The 18,347-nt window shown below is 40.2% G+C and overlaps 1 protein-coding gene across 8 annotated transcripts in view; it reads right to left on the reverse strand.

Annotated features, from left to right (window-relative positions):
* The window catches only part of NECAB1 (N-terminal EF-hand calcium binding protein 1), an 82,713-nt gene that overhangs the window by 18,065 nt on the left and 46,301 nt on the right, over positions 1–18,347 (reverse strand). For 2 of the 8 annotated variants that reach the window (XM_083824802.1, XM_083824797.1), the window contains 8 exons: positions 16,648–16,784; positions 14,614–14,726; positions 13,191–13,267; positions 10,626–10,679; positions 8,999–9,111; positions 6,823–6,900; positions 5,708–5,799; positions 3,320–3,692 (listed from right to left, as the gene is read on the reverse strand). In XM_083824802.1, coding sequence (XP_083680928.1) covers positions 3,664–3,692; positions 5,708–5,799; positions 6,823–6,900; positions 8,999–9,111; positions 10,626–10,679; positions 13,191–13,267; positions 14,614–14,726; positions 16,648–16,784 — 693 coding nt within the window. In that variant the 3' untranslated portion in view covers positions 3,320–3,663. The other 6 variants (XM_083824800.1, XM_083824801.1, XM_083824798.1 and 3 more) reach the window with 4 other exon arrangements.

Raw genomic sequence — 18,347 nt, forward strand, 5'->3', positions numbered from 1 at the left:
ATACCAGAACATATTTTTGTTCAATTAGAATAGTATTTAAAAGTGAAAGCACTAGTTTATTTCTTTACAGCACCTTTCAGTTAACAAGCATCAATAATTGTTATTTTGTGCAAATGTAGTCATCTTCAAAACCTGCATTCAGACCTGCAGTAACATACTTTGGGTGGTGAAGGCAATTTTTAAACTTCAGTGGCAAATGGAAGCTAAATCAGACTATGTTGGATATTAACTGCAAGAGTGCAGAAAACTTTCGAGTTGACTTTGATAGACCCTTGATTTTTTCCTAAAACTATGGAATTTAGGTAATAAACTAGTTTTTTTTTTTAATTATATATAAATATATTTAGCAGGAATTGTTAATTAAAATAAGCTTGCAAGTATATTCTGTTTGTGTATTGTTTGCAAGTGTGCTGGTTTAATACCAGCAGGTAGCTGAGCTCCACCACACTGCTTTCACTCCACCTCCTCAAAAGGACAAGGATAGGAAATATAATGAAAAAAAGCTCGTTGGTTGAGATAAGGGCAGGGAGATGACTCACCAATTATTGTCACAGGCAAAAGAGCATAGGAAGATTAATGTAATTTACTATGTATTGATAGCATACTAGAACAGTGAGAAGTAAAAGCAATTTCAAAACAACTTCCCCCCCATTCGCCCTCTTCTACGTCTTCCCCACGAGCAGGTGGCACAGGGGAATGGGGAACGGGGGCTGCGGTCAGTCCCTGACGCTTCATCTCCGCTGCTCCTTCACGGTCCCTCTCTGCCCCTGCTCCCCGTGGGGTCCCTCCCACGGGATGCCGTCCTGCCCGAACTGAGCCTGCGGGGGCTGCCCACAGGCAGCAGCTCTTCAAGAACTGCTCCCACACGGCTCCGTACCACGGGGTCCATCCCCCAGGAGCAAACTGCTCCAGCACGGGTCCCCCACGGGCGGCAGCTCCCCCCAGACCCCTGCTCCTGCGTGGGCTCCTCTCCACGGGCTGCAGCTCCGGCCCGGGGCCTGCTCCTGCGGGGGCTCTCCATGGGCCGCAGCCTCCTCCAGGCCACATCCACCTGCTCCACCGGGGGCTCCTCCACGGGCTGCAGCGTGGAGATCTGCTCCGTGTGGGACCCGTGGGCTGCAGGGGGACAGCCTGCTCCACCAGGGGCCTCCCTCTGCTGTTGCACAGCAGTTTTTTTGTTTTTGTTTTTTCCCCCTTTCTTCAATCTTCTCTCCCAGAGGCCCAAGCAGCATCACTCCCTGGTTTGGTTTGGCTCTGGCCAGCAGCAGGTCCATTTTGGAGCCGTCTTGAGCTGGCTCTGATCTGACCTGGGGCAGCTGCTGGGCTCTGCTCACAGAGGCCACCCCTGCAGCACCGCTGCTACCAGAACCTATCAGGTAAACCTGATAGGGTAAGCAATGTTACAAAGAATGATTGTTTGTTTGTTTTTAATCACTGGTAGTTTTTTGTAGTCCTGTGGGTCTTTTTCCCCAGTATGCGTTGAAGGCAATTTCTGTCTGTTGCTCTCTCAAAACTCTTAAATGACAGAAACTTTTCAAACTTGTTCTTGTGAATGATTCATTTGAGTGTTAGCAAGCAAATGGAGACTTTCTATTAGGAGGACTTGTGGCCTACTTGAATGTCTTTCTCTCTTCTAGCACCTGTTTGACACGAAGCTCCAAGGAGATAATTTCTTACAACAGAAAAGTAAAACCATGACAAACCTGACTGTACCGTGTTAGTTTTCACTTAACAAATAAGCTTGCAGCAGTATTAGACATCGCTGCATTTCCTTTGTTGCTAGATCAGTAGTGACAAGAAACCATGCAGTACACTGGGCTGACATTATGGCATAGTATATAAGTCAGCCAGACCTTCAGGAAAATGAGTAGTTTTAATTTTACTTTGCTACAGAGGAGAAAGATTTAAACTCATCAATGATCTGTCATTTCAGAGTGTAATGCGGCTATTGGGGTGCCTTTTCAGGATAAGCAAATCTGTTGTTGGATCACATAGTATCTCTGTACGTAAGAGTGTCTGTGTCATTAAAGCAACCAGTGATGGAAAAGAAAGCTGCAGCTGATACTAATTCAGTATGGGAAAGCTTTGGACTCAGAAACATTTACTTTTGCTGCGATGCTGTAAGATTTAAAGCTGAAATTTGGATCAAATGCGCACACTTAAGTTTAAGTGTGTAGCCATCACTCTCTGACACCCACGTTTGCTCAGAGAACCAGGCTGCATTGACTTTGTTGCCCAAGGGTTTGATTCAGTTGCCTAAAGGCAGACATCTATGCCTTGTGAGTCTTGTAGAATAGCTGAAGGAGCACCATGGGGCTGGAGTAAATGACACACAGCCTATAGGAAACTTGTGTCCTTCTCAGCTAAGAGCTGGAGGCAAGGTGGGATTCCCAACCTCGTGCACGAGATGCTTTTGTTTAGGCAATCATTTTTAACTCAGAACACCACTGATAAGATGCCTTGGTTACATGCAAGTACCTAAGTGTGACACCTTTCTGAATTTTGGGCTCAGTCCAGTCCACAGCTTCTAGATTACAGAACCATAGTGCAATGAAGATTGCTTGTTTTTAGTCTAAGTTCCCGAGTTTTAATTGCATGTGTCAGCATGATATCTGAGGTGAAACAAAAATGGAGAAACACTACAGGGAAGAAGATATTTTATTGAATGTGACTTTCGAGTTATTTTTGGGTACTGTTTGTAACCAGGGACTGCTAGATGAGTGGAGAGAGTGGTCTTTTAGTGTGTAGAGCTTGCCAACCTGTCGCGGAGGTGTGAGATTGGCATCTGAGCAGTACACACGCCACCCTGCCCAGGAAGGAAAAGTAAGAAGTGACAGGTACAAAGGGACAACAGCAAGTCTCGTTAGGGAAGAAAACATTTCTGCTTCCAGGATTGTGGTTGTGTATGCTGTAGTAGCAGTTTCTCTAATGACTTCTCAGTGAAATGCTAGTGTTAGGAGCTGATCTAACAGAAGGATTTGCTGAATGCTCAAGACATTAGGTTCAAAGCACATCAGCTGTGACACATTACGTCTGCAGATCCAAAGCAGCCTGGCAGACAGGCACACATTTGCTCTTGCGAGGAAGGGGAGAGAACAGGGGCAATAGGGGCTGTTAAGAGAAAATGGCATTGCCTTGGTTTGTATCAGGCAGTAAATTTCCCGAATGAGTGAAGTTCTGTATTAACACAGAAAGTTGTCCCTACGTTTATTCTCCTAATTAATGACTTACAGCTTCTCTGAAGCATCAGGCATTTATGAAAATATGTGTTCAAGTTTATGCCTGTTTCTTCTGTAAAAGGAGAAAACAACATCATTAAGTAACAATTGTTTATTAATATAAGACTGAAAGTATTCACAAATACTTGGTCACGCCAATCAAGATGCACTTTTCTGTGATAGCTTGTCTGGACTAAATGTACACCGTAAACAGTTTAGCATAGTTGTCTTATTTAAGCTTTTACAATGCATTATTTCACTGAACTAGCCACAGCAACAGAAGGCAATAAACATGTTATTCTCCCCATTTTAAAATGGAAAAGATCGCATCCATAATATTGAGCAGTATCACATGATAAATCTCTAACCTAGCACACCTGTATACTGCTAAATTGATGTTATTGTAATGAAAAACACAACACGACATTACTTGGAGCCACAGCTTCTAGTTGTTGTTGAGGACCCACCACGATGCTGAAAGGGAGAAGAGTTCATTTATTTGTTTCCATAAGCAGTATTTCTTTTTCTACCTCAAGTAAAAATCCTAAATAGCTATAATGTATATGTTGCTGCTGGTTTAAAGAAATGTTCATTATATATGCAACGCTATGAAAACTGTATACTTTCAGGGACAAAACCTCTCCATACAGGGGAAGAATAGATTGGCCTGAAGCGACTTGGTCAATTAACAGGTGTGCAGGTGATTATAATAGGTCATGGTTTCTATTAACTGATAGTAAGCAAATTTCCTTTAGGATCTAATAGTCCTGAAAGCACACGTCTTCCTGAGTCATTCTTAGCCAGGTAAGTATTCATTAGGATTAATCAGAGGAGTGAAGACTCAGGTTGTAGCTTTTGTTGAGTCAGATTCAGATTCTGATATAGAACTGGATCAGTTCTTACTTACCCAGATGTGTGAAAAGGCATAGTTGCATCTGACCTAGAGTAAATCTGTTTGTAGAATAGTCTATCTATGTACTCATTGAACAGATTGCTTTGTTTTTTCTTCCTGATTTTACGATGATACCGGTTTACTGTGTCTAAAACTCTTCCATAAAACCCACCTGTAGCATTGCAGCCAGCATTTGTTGCTTCACAAACACATTCTGACTGTCACATACAAATATGTTTTGTATAGCTCATGTATGGGAAATACTTCCCCCCCCCCAAAAAAACACACAACAAACAAACAAGCCAGCACAACCACCAAACAAACAAACAAAAATATCCTACAGATATCCACAGAGACTTCTACATTATAGATAATCTACAAAACTGTGAAAACAGCCGTGAGCACATCACTCTGCGCTGCACCACCCCGTAAGGAGCCAAGGTTGGGAGATGGCGTTTCTATGGCAACTGGCAGGATGCAGAGCTGGGGACCGAAATCCTTCTTAGCGGGCAGGGGGGATGCTCTAAGGAGCGTTTTGAATCCAATTTCAGACACTCCTGTATTTAGTCATTTATAAATGGTGGTTACATTTTATTTTGTATTAATCGTATTTTCCCTAGCGGTAAGCAAACCACTCCTGGTCATACCCAGTCTGGTTCTTGGACACAAAGATGTAGGAAAGTGCTGCATTTTTTCCTACAGCCAAGTTTCTCTTAAATCCAGCAATTTTCCACTAAGACATAAGATTTGAAGGGATTCTTGGTTCATTAAGTGCAACCCCTTAGTACTGCAGGAATCCCTGACATAACTGCAGGCTCATGAATTCTGAAAATTTATTGTCTGCCTTTTTTTTTTTTTTTTTTTAATATATATATTTAAGGGAGCCTCAGGTATAGGACTAGGTATTTTTATTTTTAATTATGTGGATTTTTATTATTTTCAATTTAGGCTGTAGTCAGACATATTGGAAATCAGGGCCCTGCACTGTGTCTCTTAGCTATCATCTCTCTGAAAAGGAAGATGCTGTGTGCTCATTGGTTTGCATTAGAAATAATAATCTGGAATCTTTAGCACCCTGCTTTTCCAAATTAGGTGGTTTTTTTTCTGTTCCTTTTGTTTTGTTCTGTTTTTCTCACCATGCTTTATGATAGCAGGAAAAATGTACAGTAAATTGGTTACTAAGTATCAATTATTAACAACTAAGGCTCCCTTCTATCATTGTAAATACAATTAAACTGAGTCTTTATCAGGAGACATTTTTTTGCCTGAAAATCTTTAATTGGGTCTATTTACTATTCACAAATAGTATTGGATATTCTAGATGTTTTCTTAAATAGAATGTGCAATTGTAATACTTTGCACTGTATGAAATAAAACATTGTGGGTTTTATTCTTGCTCTTGCATTTTGTCTCTCCACTTAAAATAATAATAATAATAATTAAAAAAAAACATTTGGAGTCCCTTTCTCTTCCATATTTTACAAAAGCAGAGCTAACTAAGGGTACTATTATGCAGTAGACGTGCACAAGGAACACACTAATATAACAGAACTCTTCATATACAATAAATAAAATATTGTGAAAAAACGGTATTTACCAGGGACTAGCATTGTTGTAATGAGCTCTGGAGTTTCCAAGAAGTCCACGTTACTTCTCTGGAATGTCTTGCTGTAATTCGTTTGAAGGTGGCTAAATCATTGTAAAAATGAGAATATATCAAGTTTTAATGGACTAAATATGCGCACCAGATTGGTTACAATTCATGCCATAAGAGAGGTTTTGTGTTTCAAAACTTAGACAGTGACGACAGTGGGAGAGGAGACCATCTTATAGATAATGCAAGAATATGTCATTCTTGCATGTTATGTTAAATACGTATTTTTTTCTGTACTGTTAACTGTTACTCTAATGCTCACCTCTTGGTTGTGACCCAGTATAGCAGTCCTTATTCCAAATGTGTTGACCTGTGTTACTGGAGTTCTTCGGTCTTTCTGACAGTAAACTTACCTGCCTGGCTGTGCTCAGAAGGGAAGATACTAAGGCTTCTCCATCTGCTTTCAGAACAGTTTCTGCCTACAGATTTAGGACCTTAGGGTTGTTTTTTATTTTTAATATTAGTTATGGAAAATCTTTTTGTCTCCGCTCATTTTCTTAGCTATCTGCCTGCTGCAGGCTAGAAATCAGCTGGTAAGATTTTAGATCACCACAACTTAATCCTTCAGGCCCCAAAGAGACATTTTGGGAATCTGTCTGATGAGATTTTGTGCTGTGGGTTTGGGAGACCTTGGCAGAGCTCCCCATGACTGCTCACATGCTCACGTGTGTTGCAGGGTGGTGATGCACCTCCTCTCTCCTTCGTTGGCCCCCGTTGCATCCTGCGTTATCACCACTGAACTATGCTGAAGTTGTTTCCCTACTCGTCTCTGATCAGCTACTACCCATGTGATGCTGTACCTTTCTCTATACACTTTCAGACTTTTTCAGTCTGGAACTGGCTGCGTCTCTCTGCTGTTTTTGTCTATGACCTACAGTATAATAGAAATTAAAGTTTTTTTTCCTTTTTTTTTTTCCTGAAGTATTATATATTTAGCAAGAGATTGATTAGCAGTAGTTAATTCATATTCAGTTCTTTTACACAATTGCTCTCTAACCTTCAAAACCTTCTCTCTCCCTCTAAACCAAACCAAACGAAACAAAACCCACACAACTTACCTATTCCAGGCATTGCTGTTCTCCCAGAACTCATAGACAATGAAGCGGGAATCATTTGGAAGTTTCTGTATGGAAACACTAAGAAATGGAGGGCAGAACGGATTGAGTCAAGTGTAACAGAGCTATTGCACATATGCATCTTTTCCCACATGCCTTAAGAGTATGAATCAAATACAGGGATTTTTGAAAGAAAACAACAACAAAACAACAATTGAACATTGCATGAATTTTGAGAAGAAAACTGCAAATTATCTGAGCTTTTTTTTTTTTTTTTTAAAAAAAAGCTATGAGATTTTAAAGGGTGCTTTCATGGCTTTTTATTTATTAACTTTTAATCCCAGTAACTTTTATGATGGACTCATTTATGAAGCTCATTTTTCATATTGCTCCATTAGTTAGTGTCATTTATCCGAAGCAATGCCAATCAGTAATACAGAAAATTAATCAGACTACTGTGGTTCAAAGCAAATCAACTAATACAGCACGTTGCACATAGAGAACAGCTCAAGGATGTTTACAGAGTGACTTGTGCTCCGTCACTGAGGATTTACTTCATGAAAAGTCTGCCCTGTTCTGTGAGAGGTACCCTAGGTGCTTTGGAAGCAAATAGCAGCAGAGCATAAAGACAGGTCGATGTCTTTGGAAGATAAGCTTTGAAAATAATAACTCTTGCTATTATTTACTTGTTTTTATGCTATTCAGGTTATTTATCATGAGTAAAAGGTGACCCATGAAATACTTCTCATCCTCTACACAGAATCATCCTGCTTATTATCCTGAGCATATCAGCTTCGTAACGTGTAGGGTAATTATGCAGTTGGGTACTCAAAGTGGTGTTTAGCTGTATAGCACAAAAAGCATACATATGTATTTCTCTGAGTACCCGAGATTTCTCTGATCTTGCTACTGATGTGCTTGAAAACTGGTCTCTGATTACGTTTAGCACCATAATAGGTAATGAGTTTATAGGACTGACTAGATTTCTCCTGCTATATGCAAAAGTACATTGTAAAATATCAAAAATTATCAAGAACTGTTGGGGAAAAAAAAATCATGTCAAAGGCATAAACTGAAAACCATCCGGTAGGTGGCATTGCAGACTTACCAACTGCCTGTAAACGTAGGAAGGAAAGTTAAGTTTTTGCCATCGTTTGTTAAGTTGCATTCTGAAGTGGTGTAAGCTCTGTCCCTGACAGGTCTGCATTACTGCAGCGTTTTGTTGGATGTTCAGAAGGAAAACATTTGTTCTTCCAGGTTACTTTTCTTTTTCTGGTTTGTATGAACACTACTGATATGATCACCGTAAGTGTGATGATCTTGTAGCAATAAGGCTCATAAATTAGGGATGTGGCAGGCAGCCGCTGAAGCCTTTGAATATATAGGAACCATATTGTGTACACACTATAAAAATATCTATTTCATAGTGGTCTACATAGTCATAGTGGTACACATAGTGGTAATGTGTATGTTAGTAGCTTTCTCAAGTCTGTTAAATTTAGAAATTCAGTACAGTGGTGAGTCACTGAAACTTATTCTTAACTCAGTTCTAATGTCTTAGTTCATTCTTAAAGGAACAAAGCAAAAATACACTTTGTTTTAATGAAAATTTTGCTTTTTTATTTTTTTTTTCATTCTTTATTACGAATGATTTTTTATTTTACTTTATTTTTAATGACAACTTAAGGGAAAGATTTTCAAAGCTTCCAAGCAAAGAAGTGGCAAGCAAGTTGCTACGTTGCTCGCTTACCAGGTGAGCACAAATGCTGGATGGCAAATGAGTTTTCCAGTAAATGCGAACACCCTAGGAGCTTCCAGAAGCTGTGAACGGGTGACCTGCAGAGCCTTTAAAAATTTTGTAGTATATTTGGGGTATCCTGTATGGCGTTGGCAGGGGGGTTGTGCATGGAAGCGGGAATGCATTTTTTTCACACCAAGATTCAATTTTTATTACATTCATTGGATTTTGTGCGACTGCTGATAGTTCACACATCTACTTTGACATCTCTTTCTGATTTTTTGGTGTCTTTGAAAAGTTCTATCTTAATACACATGCATAACCAGCCAGAAAAGAAGATACTACAGGTTCTTCATTAATAATCCGTCTCCGCTTAGAGGTTATTCAAGAAAATAGATTATATACCTGTGTTTGGCCCCAGGACAATAGCATTGTACTTACTGCAAGCAGCCGCCCTGAGCAGAGGCAGACTCCACGTACTGCTTCAGAGCAAGACGGAACTCCTCGATTTCCTCTTCTACTACGGACATTTGACGTTGAACAATCATTATGTGCTGGTGCAAAAAAAAATAAAATAAATAAAAATAAAAATATTGCCATATCGTCCTATGAACTCCCTATACTTTAAATGAAAAGTCTAGTGTAAAACAACAGAAAATGGGATCATCGAAGAGAACCCACAGAAGTTCCTTTGACGTTTGCATTCCCTGTTTTAGCTCTAAAATAGAGAAGGAGAATTGCTTGTGGGAGTGGCTTTTACACCTAGACAAAGAAAAGAAACATCCCAAATAAGTGTCCACCCTAGAAAAATTGAGAGTTGTCTGAACCCTGGGTGCCAGGGTTGGAAGAGTGCAAAGCAAACGCTGATCTTTGGGATATCCAGTAAAAAGGTCAACGTGTGGATGAATCTGTACACAGGCAGGTGTGAAGTATAAGATAACAAATTCCCATAACCTGAACTGGATGCAGTGAGATGTTTCATTGAGGTGCTCTTGTAGCCTTTTACATTTCAGACCTCTGACTGAATAATATGCCTAAGGTAGCTCGTGCCAGATGATGAATAGAGAGGTTTTCTTTCTCCACCTTTCTGTAAAAAGGAATAATCTTCATAAACACTAGGCAGTACACAAGACCTATTTATTTTGAACTAGTGTGATTATTATTTGGCTGTCGTAAGTAGTTTACACACTGATTCAGCCACTGAAGCTTGTCAACTTTACTAATGAAGTATGTAAAGAAAGTCCATGTGCTTCCTAATTAGCACATCTTGACCTTTTGCACACATTTTGACTCGTTTCTGCTTTGATTTTCAATACTGTTGTCTCACGGATTTCACAAGCAACCTGTCTAACAATATTGTATAATCTCTTTTGGTTCTGAAATCTCAAAAATATTCAAATACATTAGCGCTCCTATATTCAGGGCTTTGAACCTAACAAAATGCAAATCAAATGCATTTGAAAAAATAAAATAGATGATCCATAAAATTCTTTATTTTATCACAGAGTTACAAAGTTGTGGGGTCTTCTCCTTGGAGCCCTTCAGAAGCCGCCTGGACGTGGTGCTGGGCACCCTGCTCTGGGTGTCCCTGCTTGGGCACGGGTGGCACCGGGTGGCTCCAGAGGGCCCTGCCGGCCTCAGTCACTCTGGGACTTTGTGTTTATTGCTTTATGCTGGATGCTCTCCCGTCTTTCTTGATAAGGTTTCCTATGTCAGATTTGGCAGGAAGGGAGACTGTACTGTATCTGAAATATGTACGTAGTGTTAGATGATCAGGAGCAGAGAAACTAAAACCTCATAGACTCTTTTGCCAAATCTGATAAATCTTGCCAATGATGCCTTTTTCCTTTTAACAGAAGCTGAGTTTTTGTCTGAGTGTATTCTCTGAAAATAATATAAAAAACAGTATAAGATTTTTGCATGGGTATTTTAAATTTTATTGTGTTGCCTCTTACACAATGTATTCTGCTGACTAAAATGGATTCTTTTTCAACAGAGATAAGTTGAGATTGTCATGTTAATACCTGGCATTGAAAATCAAACGTTTATTATCTTGAAGAACACTTACAGATCTTGCATTTTCTTCCAAAACTTCTTCTTCAAATGGCTCAAGCTTTAAGTCCTTTCAGGCAGATAAAAAGAAAAAAAAAAAGTGTAAGTGCAATGCTGCAATACTACAGATGTATTCTGGTCTTAGCTTTTAACAAACTATTCCAATACTTGGCTTCTGTTATATTTCCAGAAATTATAATTCAATTCCTTCTTTATTAGCTGTAAGCCAAACACAAGCATTGCGGAATCTCGTGCTTTTCAGCGGTTAAATTCAACCCAGGCTGTTTGTAAAGTTTATTGTTATTTTATTTTTTTACAATGTTGAGCAGGTAGTTTTTCATTTGTAGCTAATCTGCTTGTTCATAAATGTACGTTGAACTTCATTCAGAGAAGAGAGACATCACATGGACTATGGAGAGGAGCAAGGATGGTAATTTGAAATAAATGTTCAGCTCCTATTAAATCATCAGAAAACTTTATACAGATGAAACTTCTTTAGGTGTGTTGTTTATAAGCAACTACTTTCTAGCATGGAAAATACATTCACAATGTTTCAGGTAAGATTTCTGCTCTGCTGCAGTAGCCTCCGAGGACAGACAGAGCAGCAGCAAACAGATGCCTTAGTGAGGAAGCAGCGTGCTGGCTGAACACACAACTGGATGCGCGCTCGCTCCACGAGTCAGTGATTCATGCAAACACCAGCTAGCAGAGCACACAAAATTAACATTTTTGTACTAGGGACGCACAGTACTCTCTAACCCAGTAACATATGGATGTTCTAGTGCCTGAAACCCCTCCACAACTATTTGCAATAGCAGCTGGAGCAAAAATTAGTGTTAGCAATGCTTCGCTTCTTCTTGCAAACATCTCTTGTGTCACCAAGATAAAAAAAAAAATAAAAAATCAGCCTACAGCTGGATGAGGATTGATTTATCTCGGGTAGCAGGCATTTCACCGGCACAAATTCCGTACTGGCTGCAGAGCCCCCGAGAGGTGTGTGGGTGGAATTGAGATGGACACAGGGACTCCAGCAGCGGCAGCCACACATGAGCTGCTGTGCAGCTGTACCCCTCCTGCAGGCCTTGCATAGAACATCAAGGAGTGGGGGGGAGTGTTAATTGCTCATTTGTCAGCGCAGGCACCTCAGATAGTCCCTGAGGGAAAATGCGTATTCCTGTGGTTCTCCTATTTTTTCAATGCAAACTTTTTCTAGGGAAGGTTATGGAAAAAAGAAGCAAGGAATGACTCAAGTTGTACTGCAAACTGTCTCTTAAGATAGCAAGATTATATTTTTTTTGGTATAACTTTAGAACTTGAGGGAAAGAGATGACTTATGAGACATATTCATGGTTAAGTTCACGTTTGACAGAAGACAGATTGAGTTAGACAGCACTAAATCAGCCTTTCACTAGGCAGTTTTCCTTGCTTTTTCTCCTGCTCTTCTTTATCCCCGCCCAAACAAACAGGCAAACCCTCACCACACAGAAACATAAACTGACTTTTAAAACCTAAGATAGCAACAAATATGAGTGAAAACAAAATAAATAGACATTTTCTGTACAGACTAACGCTACTCATCCTTTTACAAGCCATTGGAAGCCTTGGTATCATTGGATCAGAGGCAGGTCATTGCCAGAGTTTCCAGCATAAGTAAATGCAACAATATCCTCCCGTCATACAGAAATGTGATTTCAGATGTTTATAAATAGTTGGGTCCATGGTGATGTAAATGGTGTGTGAAAGGCTGTCAGTAGTCCGCCTGTGGTGTATTCCTTGTGGTGTACTCAGTTTCTCATGGTGGGGCTTGTGGATGGGGAACAAGTAGTTATAAAAATGACCAGTAATATTTTTTTCAGAATTTTTTAGAATTTTGATTAAATTAATCAGAAAAACTTTGCCTATGGAGTTGGATTGAGTTTGAGGAAGGAAAAGCATGCACAAAACCCAAACTTTTGGCTCAAAATTTATGTTTTTCTTCTTTTTTTCATTTGAAGTTATGCTTCCATTTTCAAGTTGTTATGTGTTTCATAGGAAGGGTTAAAATACCTCAAAGCAAAATAAAATGCTTATTTTTTAATTTGCCATTTTGTTTTGTCATAACGAGTTATTTTTGTTTTTATCCAGAAAATCAAAGAATTAGTTAATCTCGTAGCTTTACATGGAGCCTGAGCTTTATCTATTATTTTAGCCATTTTTTTCCAAACCGTGTTACACAGGTGACAACCTTAACTATCCCAGGATGCTGTTTTTTTGTATTATTACTGTTATGTGCATGGAGTGTGCTTTGTGTACATACAGTATGTGCACATACAGCATTAAAGACGCTTGACAATTTGTCAGCTCCAAAAATAAGTGCTGTAAATATTTAGTAGATTGTGCTCTCATGAAACAGGAATGAAAAAGGTAAAAGGAAAATGTAGGCACATAATGAGTGTTAGCTCACTTAGGCGGTGTTGAAGTTTCAGGCATTATTGATTGGGAAGATTGTCACTGGGATGTTGATGAGCATTTGTGGTTTCAGGATCGCATCATAAATCTTTACTGAGAGTGAGAGAACAACCAGAAGAACAGAAATGCACACCTTCTTTTCCAGCCTGTCAATCAGCTTCTGGAGTCTGTTTATCTGGGTCATCCACTGGCTGTCTTCCTCAGTCCAGCCTTTGGAAAACATAAATAATGAAGAGTAAAATGTTACTAAATGCTGGAACATAGTATATTTATTTATTTTGTAGAAATGTTTAACTTAGCTTGCAAATTATTTTTCTTCTGAAAAGAATGTGCTGCCATTACTTCAATGTTCATTTTGGAGTAACTAAGGTAAAGCATGATTTTGTCTGTATGAATGATTTTCTTTCTTCTTAAGATACTGTAGAAATCCAACACAGAAAGAAAACTACATGCTGATGTTACCCTGGGCTGATGTTTCCCTGGGCTGAATCAGGCAAAGTACCATCAGCAGGTGATCCTGCCCCTCTGCTCAGCACTGGTGAGGCCACACCTGGAGGACTGTGTCCAGTTCTGGGGCCTCCAGTACAAGAGAGACCTCGACATACTGGAGAGAGTCCAGCAAAGGGCCGCGAAGATGATGAAGGGCCTGGAGCAGCTCTCCTAGAAGGAAAGGGGCTGGGACTGCTCAGCCTGGAGAAGAGGAGGCTCAGGGGATCTCATCACTGCCTGTAAATCCCTGAGGGGAGGGTGCAGGGAGGACGGAGCCAGGCTGTGTCTGGTGGTGCCCAGTGCCAGGACACAAACTCCCTGGCACAAACTGGCCCCCAGGAGGCTCCCCCTGAGCACCAGGAGCACTTCTGTGCTGTGCGGGTGACGGAGCCCTGGCACAGGCTGCCCAGAGGCTGTGGGGTCTCCTCCTTGGAGCCCTTCAGAAGCCGCCTGGACGTGGTGCTGGGCACCCTGCTCTGGGTGTCCCTGCTTGGGCGTGGGTGGCACCGGGTGGCTCCAGAGGGCCCTGCCGGCCTCAGCCACTCTGGGAGTCTGTGATTACTTTCAAATACATCCCACAGATGCCATATCAGATTTTTTTTGTATAACCTTTAACAATTTAATAAATGAAATAATTCTTTTCCTTCAGATTTTGTATTTTCCTTTTCTGTTTTTTGTTTGTTCCCCTCAGCTGGGATGTAAGTCATCCCATGAGAATTTGCTTCTGTGTAAGTTATGTCCTCACTTTTTCATTCTTATCTACAGGCTATAAATATTACGGAAGAAATGCTGGCTCAACCAACAGTCCCAAAACAATATCCCAGTTTGGCCCATATTTACATACATATATATTTTTTTGGTTCAGATCTTTGGCTACATATTTATTTTCCCTACAGTTTGAGCTAATATTTCCTGTATTAAACTGAAGGTTGATTTCTGACAGTAAAGTACCTGAATGAGTTCACACATCTATATTAAAGCTTTAAGAGGAAGACAAACATATATTTTTCTCTGTGTGTATGTTTACGCATATGTTTTGTATATATCTAAAATGTGACATGCCTTACCTGTGTTAAAATGAGGGCTGTTTGGCGATAGGCTGTTGTTCCTTTGCAGCCTTCGAGCTGAACGTTTTCCTGGCCACTGAACTGAGAGCACCTCTGGTTTTGTTGGACCTTGTCTACACAGAAACACAGGACAGTTCATAAGTTAATGCATGTGCGAGAGCATGTCTCCTCTTTTTGTTTTCGCAAGCATGTTTTAATGTCCTTGTATCTGCCCCTTTAAATTAAAAAAGGACACAGACCTACTGAGACTACTGAATTCTTTTCCAGATTTTCACTACAAATAATCACTTGTGCTTTTAGTGTCTTCAGTGACTAGACTAGATTGCTAGTCATTAAAGAATGAAAAAAAAAAAAAAAAGGAAAGTTAAGATGTCATAAACCTATCTTTTAGGGAAGGAAAACTCGAGGTCTGCCACAGTGATGTGGATCTGCCCTAGCCTGAGGAGCCAGTCCCACAGTGTCTTGTGGTTCACAGGAGTTTTCTTTCACCTCTGCAGAGGAACTGGGATCATAAGAGGAGCTGAAAGTGAGGGATGAACTTTAAATTGAGAAGATTTAACTATATTAAGGAGATATTTTAGGATGGAACTTGCTGCAGCACACAAACAGGATAAAATCTCTTAACTTTAAGCCAAATTATGGCAGTTTCCCAGCATGAAGACTCTCAGACATTTTGCCCCTCAGTTAAGTTAAGCATAATTAAAGATGATTTTACAAAAGGTCTCAGGCATCTGCAGTAGAAACTAACCCAGTTTTCTCCAAAATAGCTGTAGTTAAAGCGCTGAGTCTGTCTGGCGTTTCTATTGCTACCTCAGAAAATGGGGAAGATTATATTTGGCTCAAAAGTATCACAGCTCCTTATTCTATACACCAAGTTAGTGGGTCGAGTTACAAAGATACTTCCCACACTTTTTTCTAGATACTTTTTCTACAGGGGCTATCCTAAAAGGCAAGTCAGAGAAGAAGCCTGTGATTACTGCAGAGGATGGTTTAGAGCATCCAAGTTAAGCTCCAGCTCTGAACTGGCCATTAGAGACTTCTTTCTCTCCCACTAATTGTGTGGGGAGCCTAAAAAGAAGTATACATGAATATATGGGTACTTATACTGTGCATACCCTGTACACCCTCATCCTCCAAAACCTGCTTGATCCTGTGGTCAAGCTGCCAGCACAAAACCCCACCCAGCATGTTGTCCATGTACTTCAGGAACTTCATATCCAACAGCAAAGCAATCAAGAAAATGACGTTTCCAAGAAAAAGCATGAAAAAGCAATGTGTTTTGAAACATACGAAGCACTGAGATCTTTGCCCATGAAAAAACAGTTTGTACTTTGCTTTCCCTATCATCTTAAACAGTAACATACCAAGGAAAACAAATCCGTGAAGCCAAGTTCCTTTTCAAAAATATTTTGATCCTTGATCCTACAAATTCTCATCTATGAGGTGATGCTATTAAATTCAGATAAACCTGGGTATAGATTGCCCAGGTGATGGAGAGTTTATAGATTTAGGTGTAAACCAATACTGTGGGCCCCATTTTACAGCAAGAAGCTGTAACAAGCAACTCCCTGGCTGTTTCTCAATCTTGGGACTGTTGTGCAACCAGGAATGAAAAAACAAACAAACAAACAAAAAAAGACATAAAGCTGGAAGAAGCAAACAAGGAGGCAGTCGATGTTGGTAATTTCAGACCTCTTCACCTTGCATTGCTCTGGCTTCTGCATTTGATATTAAATAGTCAATGGGTTTTATAAGAAGTCAAAGGAGCAGAGACTAGGATGCAACAAAATGATCTCACTCTCAGCAGTTCCTCAGCCCTACATGCAGCTCAACATAGGATCAGAGTGGAAACTGCCTGGATTCAATTTGAGGAAAATTCCTATTACTATCAATGAGCTCCATTGCAGAATAAAAAATATATCCTTATTTCTCCGGTGATTCCCTACATCAGGGTGCTGAATGAAACATCAAATGGTCTCGGAGGTCGGTGGTGACCCCACTCACTCCTCATGCCCGTCACTGCAGTTTGCTGACCTTTCCTGCCGAGTCTGCTCCTCCGTGGTCTCCATGGCACACTCCAGGGAGGTCTGGAGGGACTGAAGCTGGTTCAGTGTCTCCTTCAGAAGAAAACGAGTCACAAACTGCTCCAAATTAGAAGCTTCCTGATAGTCCTAAAAATTGAATTAAAAAAAAAAAAAAAAGGAAAAAGAAAAGGTAAGGATCTGCCTATTGTGTTAGAAATGTGAGAGGGAAGATTCGGGTTTAGTTCAGAAAGGAAGCAGCTGGATGTTTTGGTGCTTATACATGCAAACTGCACAGGCAACCTGTATGCTTATGGATGAAAGGACCTCTGAATTTCCAGGTATGGACGCTGAACCCACCCAAGCTCAGAGAGGCCCAGGTACACACTTCTACAACATCGTTTCTAATAAAAAAAAAAAAATCCACCTTTTCTTACATTTCCTAACTCCAGTTGATTGCAATACCACATTACTTCTTAAGTACGAAAAAAAACAAGATACGATTGACAGCTATAGAAGTGAATTTAAAATTTTTGTTCACATCGACTCTTGTGAAAAGACATTTATCTAGTCTAGTGGCCTGTCCCTCTCCCATGGATTACGGGAAGAGGCTTTGAGCAGGACACGTGTTGAGGGATGCTGCCTTGAAAAGCACCAGCAGTTTGGCTCAAGGACTGCCAGTGCCAGAAATAGTGCCTTTTGAATGCTGCAGTCCTTGACGGACTTTTGTTCCTGTAATTTGCTTAATTATTTTTGAAACTGTATATCTACATATTTCCTAATTATATGAAATGTGTCTAAGTGTTCTTTCAGTTGAAACTTGCTTATTATTGTACCTATATTTATCAGTCTATAATGTTTCTTTGAACAATTACATTTTCAATATATTTAATGTGTTCAAAAATATTTGTGCCTATTTTGCTTAGATAATTACAGAGATTTTGCCGTTGTAATCATTCTTTGATAGAAACATTTTATTTCTGGTAGAACTAAGTGGTTCAGACCAGTCTCTGACTTAAAGCCCTTGCACCTCTTTCCCCAGGTTCCTTGTATCCATGATTTCCTTCCCAATTCCCTTCCCAATTCCCTTCCCAATTCCCTTCCCAATTCCCTTCCCAATTCCCTTCCCTTCCCTTCCCTTCCCTTCCCTTCCCTTCCCTTCCCTTCCCTTCCCTTCCCTTCCCTTCCCTTCCCTTCCCTTCCCTTCCCTTCCCTTCCCTTCCCTTCCCTTCCCTTCCCTTCCCTTCCCTTCCCTTCCCTTCCCTCTTTTTTTTTTTTTCTTCCCCATTCTTCCAGGTTTTCCTCCCTCAGCATTTACAGGCAGTAGAACATTCAGCACAATGATGCCCATCTGGGCTTTTCTTGCAACTTGTTAATGAATCTAGTTTTTGTCTTGTTCTGGGCCAGTGTAAGTCATGCCCTGCTTTGAAAGTTTCACTTGATCCCATCAAGATCTGCAAAAAAATCAGCTCCATGTTTGAATACAGGCTTAAAACAGAAAAATGTCTGAAAAATTCATAGAGCTGCTCTCTCCATCACACAAGGAATCAGATTTTAAGCTCTCCCCTCGTCTTCCCAATGTGAATTACAGCTGAAATGTCTTTCTGACTTTTAGACTTCTCTTTGAATTTGCTTGATTTTTGCATGTACATGTTTGTAATCAGAACACAAATATGGGATGTTTTGAAATTTAAATGTCAAGTAAAATATTGT

Source organism: Anser anser, assembly GCF_964211835.1.
Source record: "Anser anser genome assembly, chromosome: 2".
NCBI lineage: Eukaryota > Metazoa > Chordata > Aves > Anseriformes > Anatidae > Anser > Anser anser.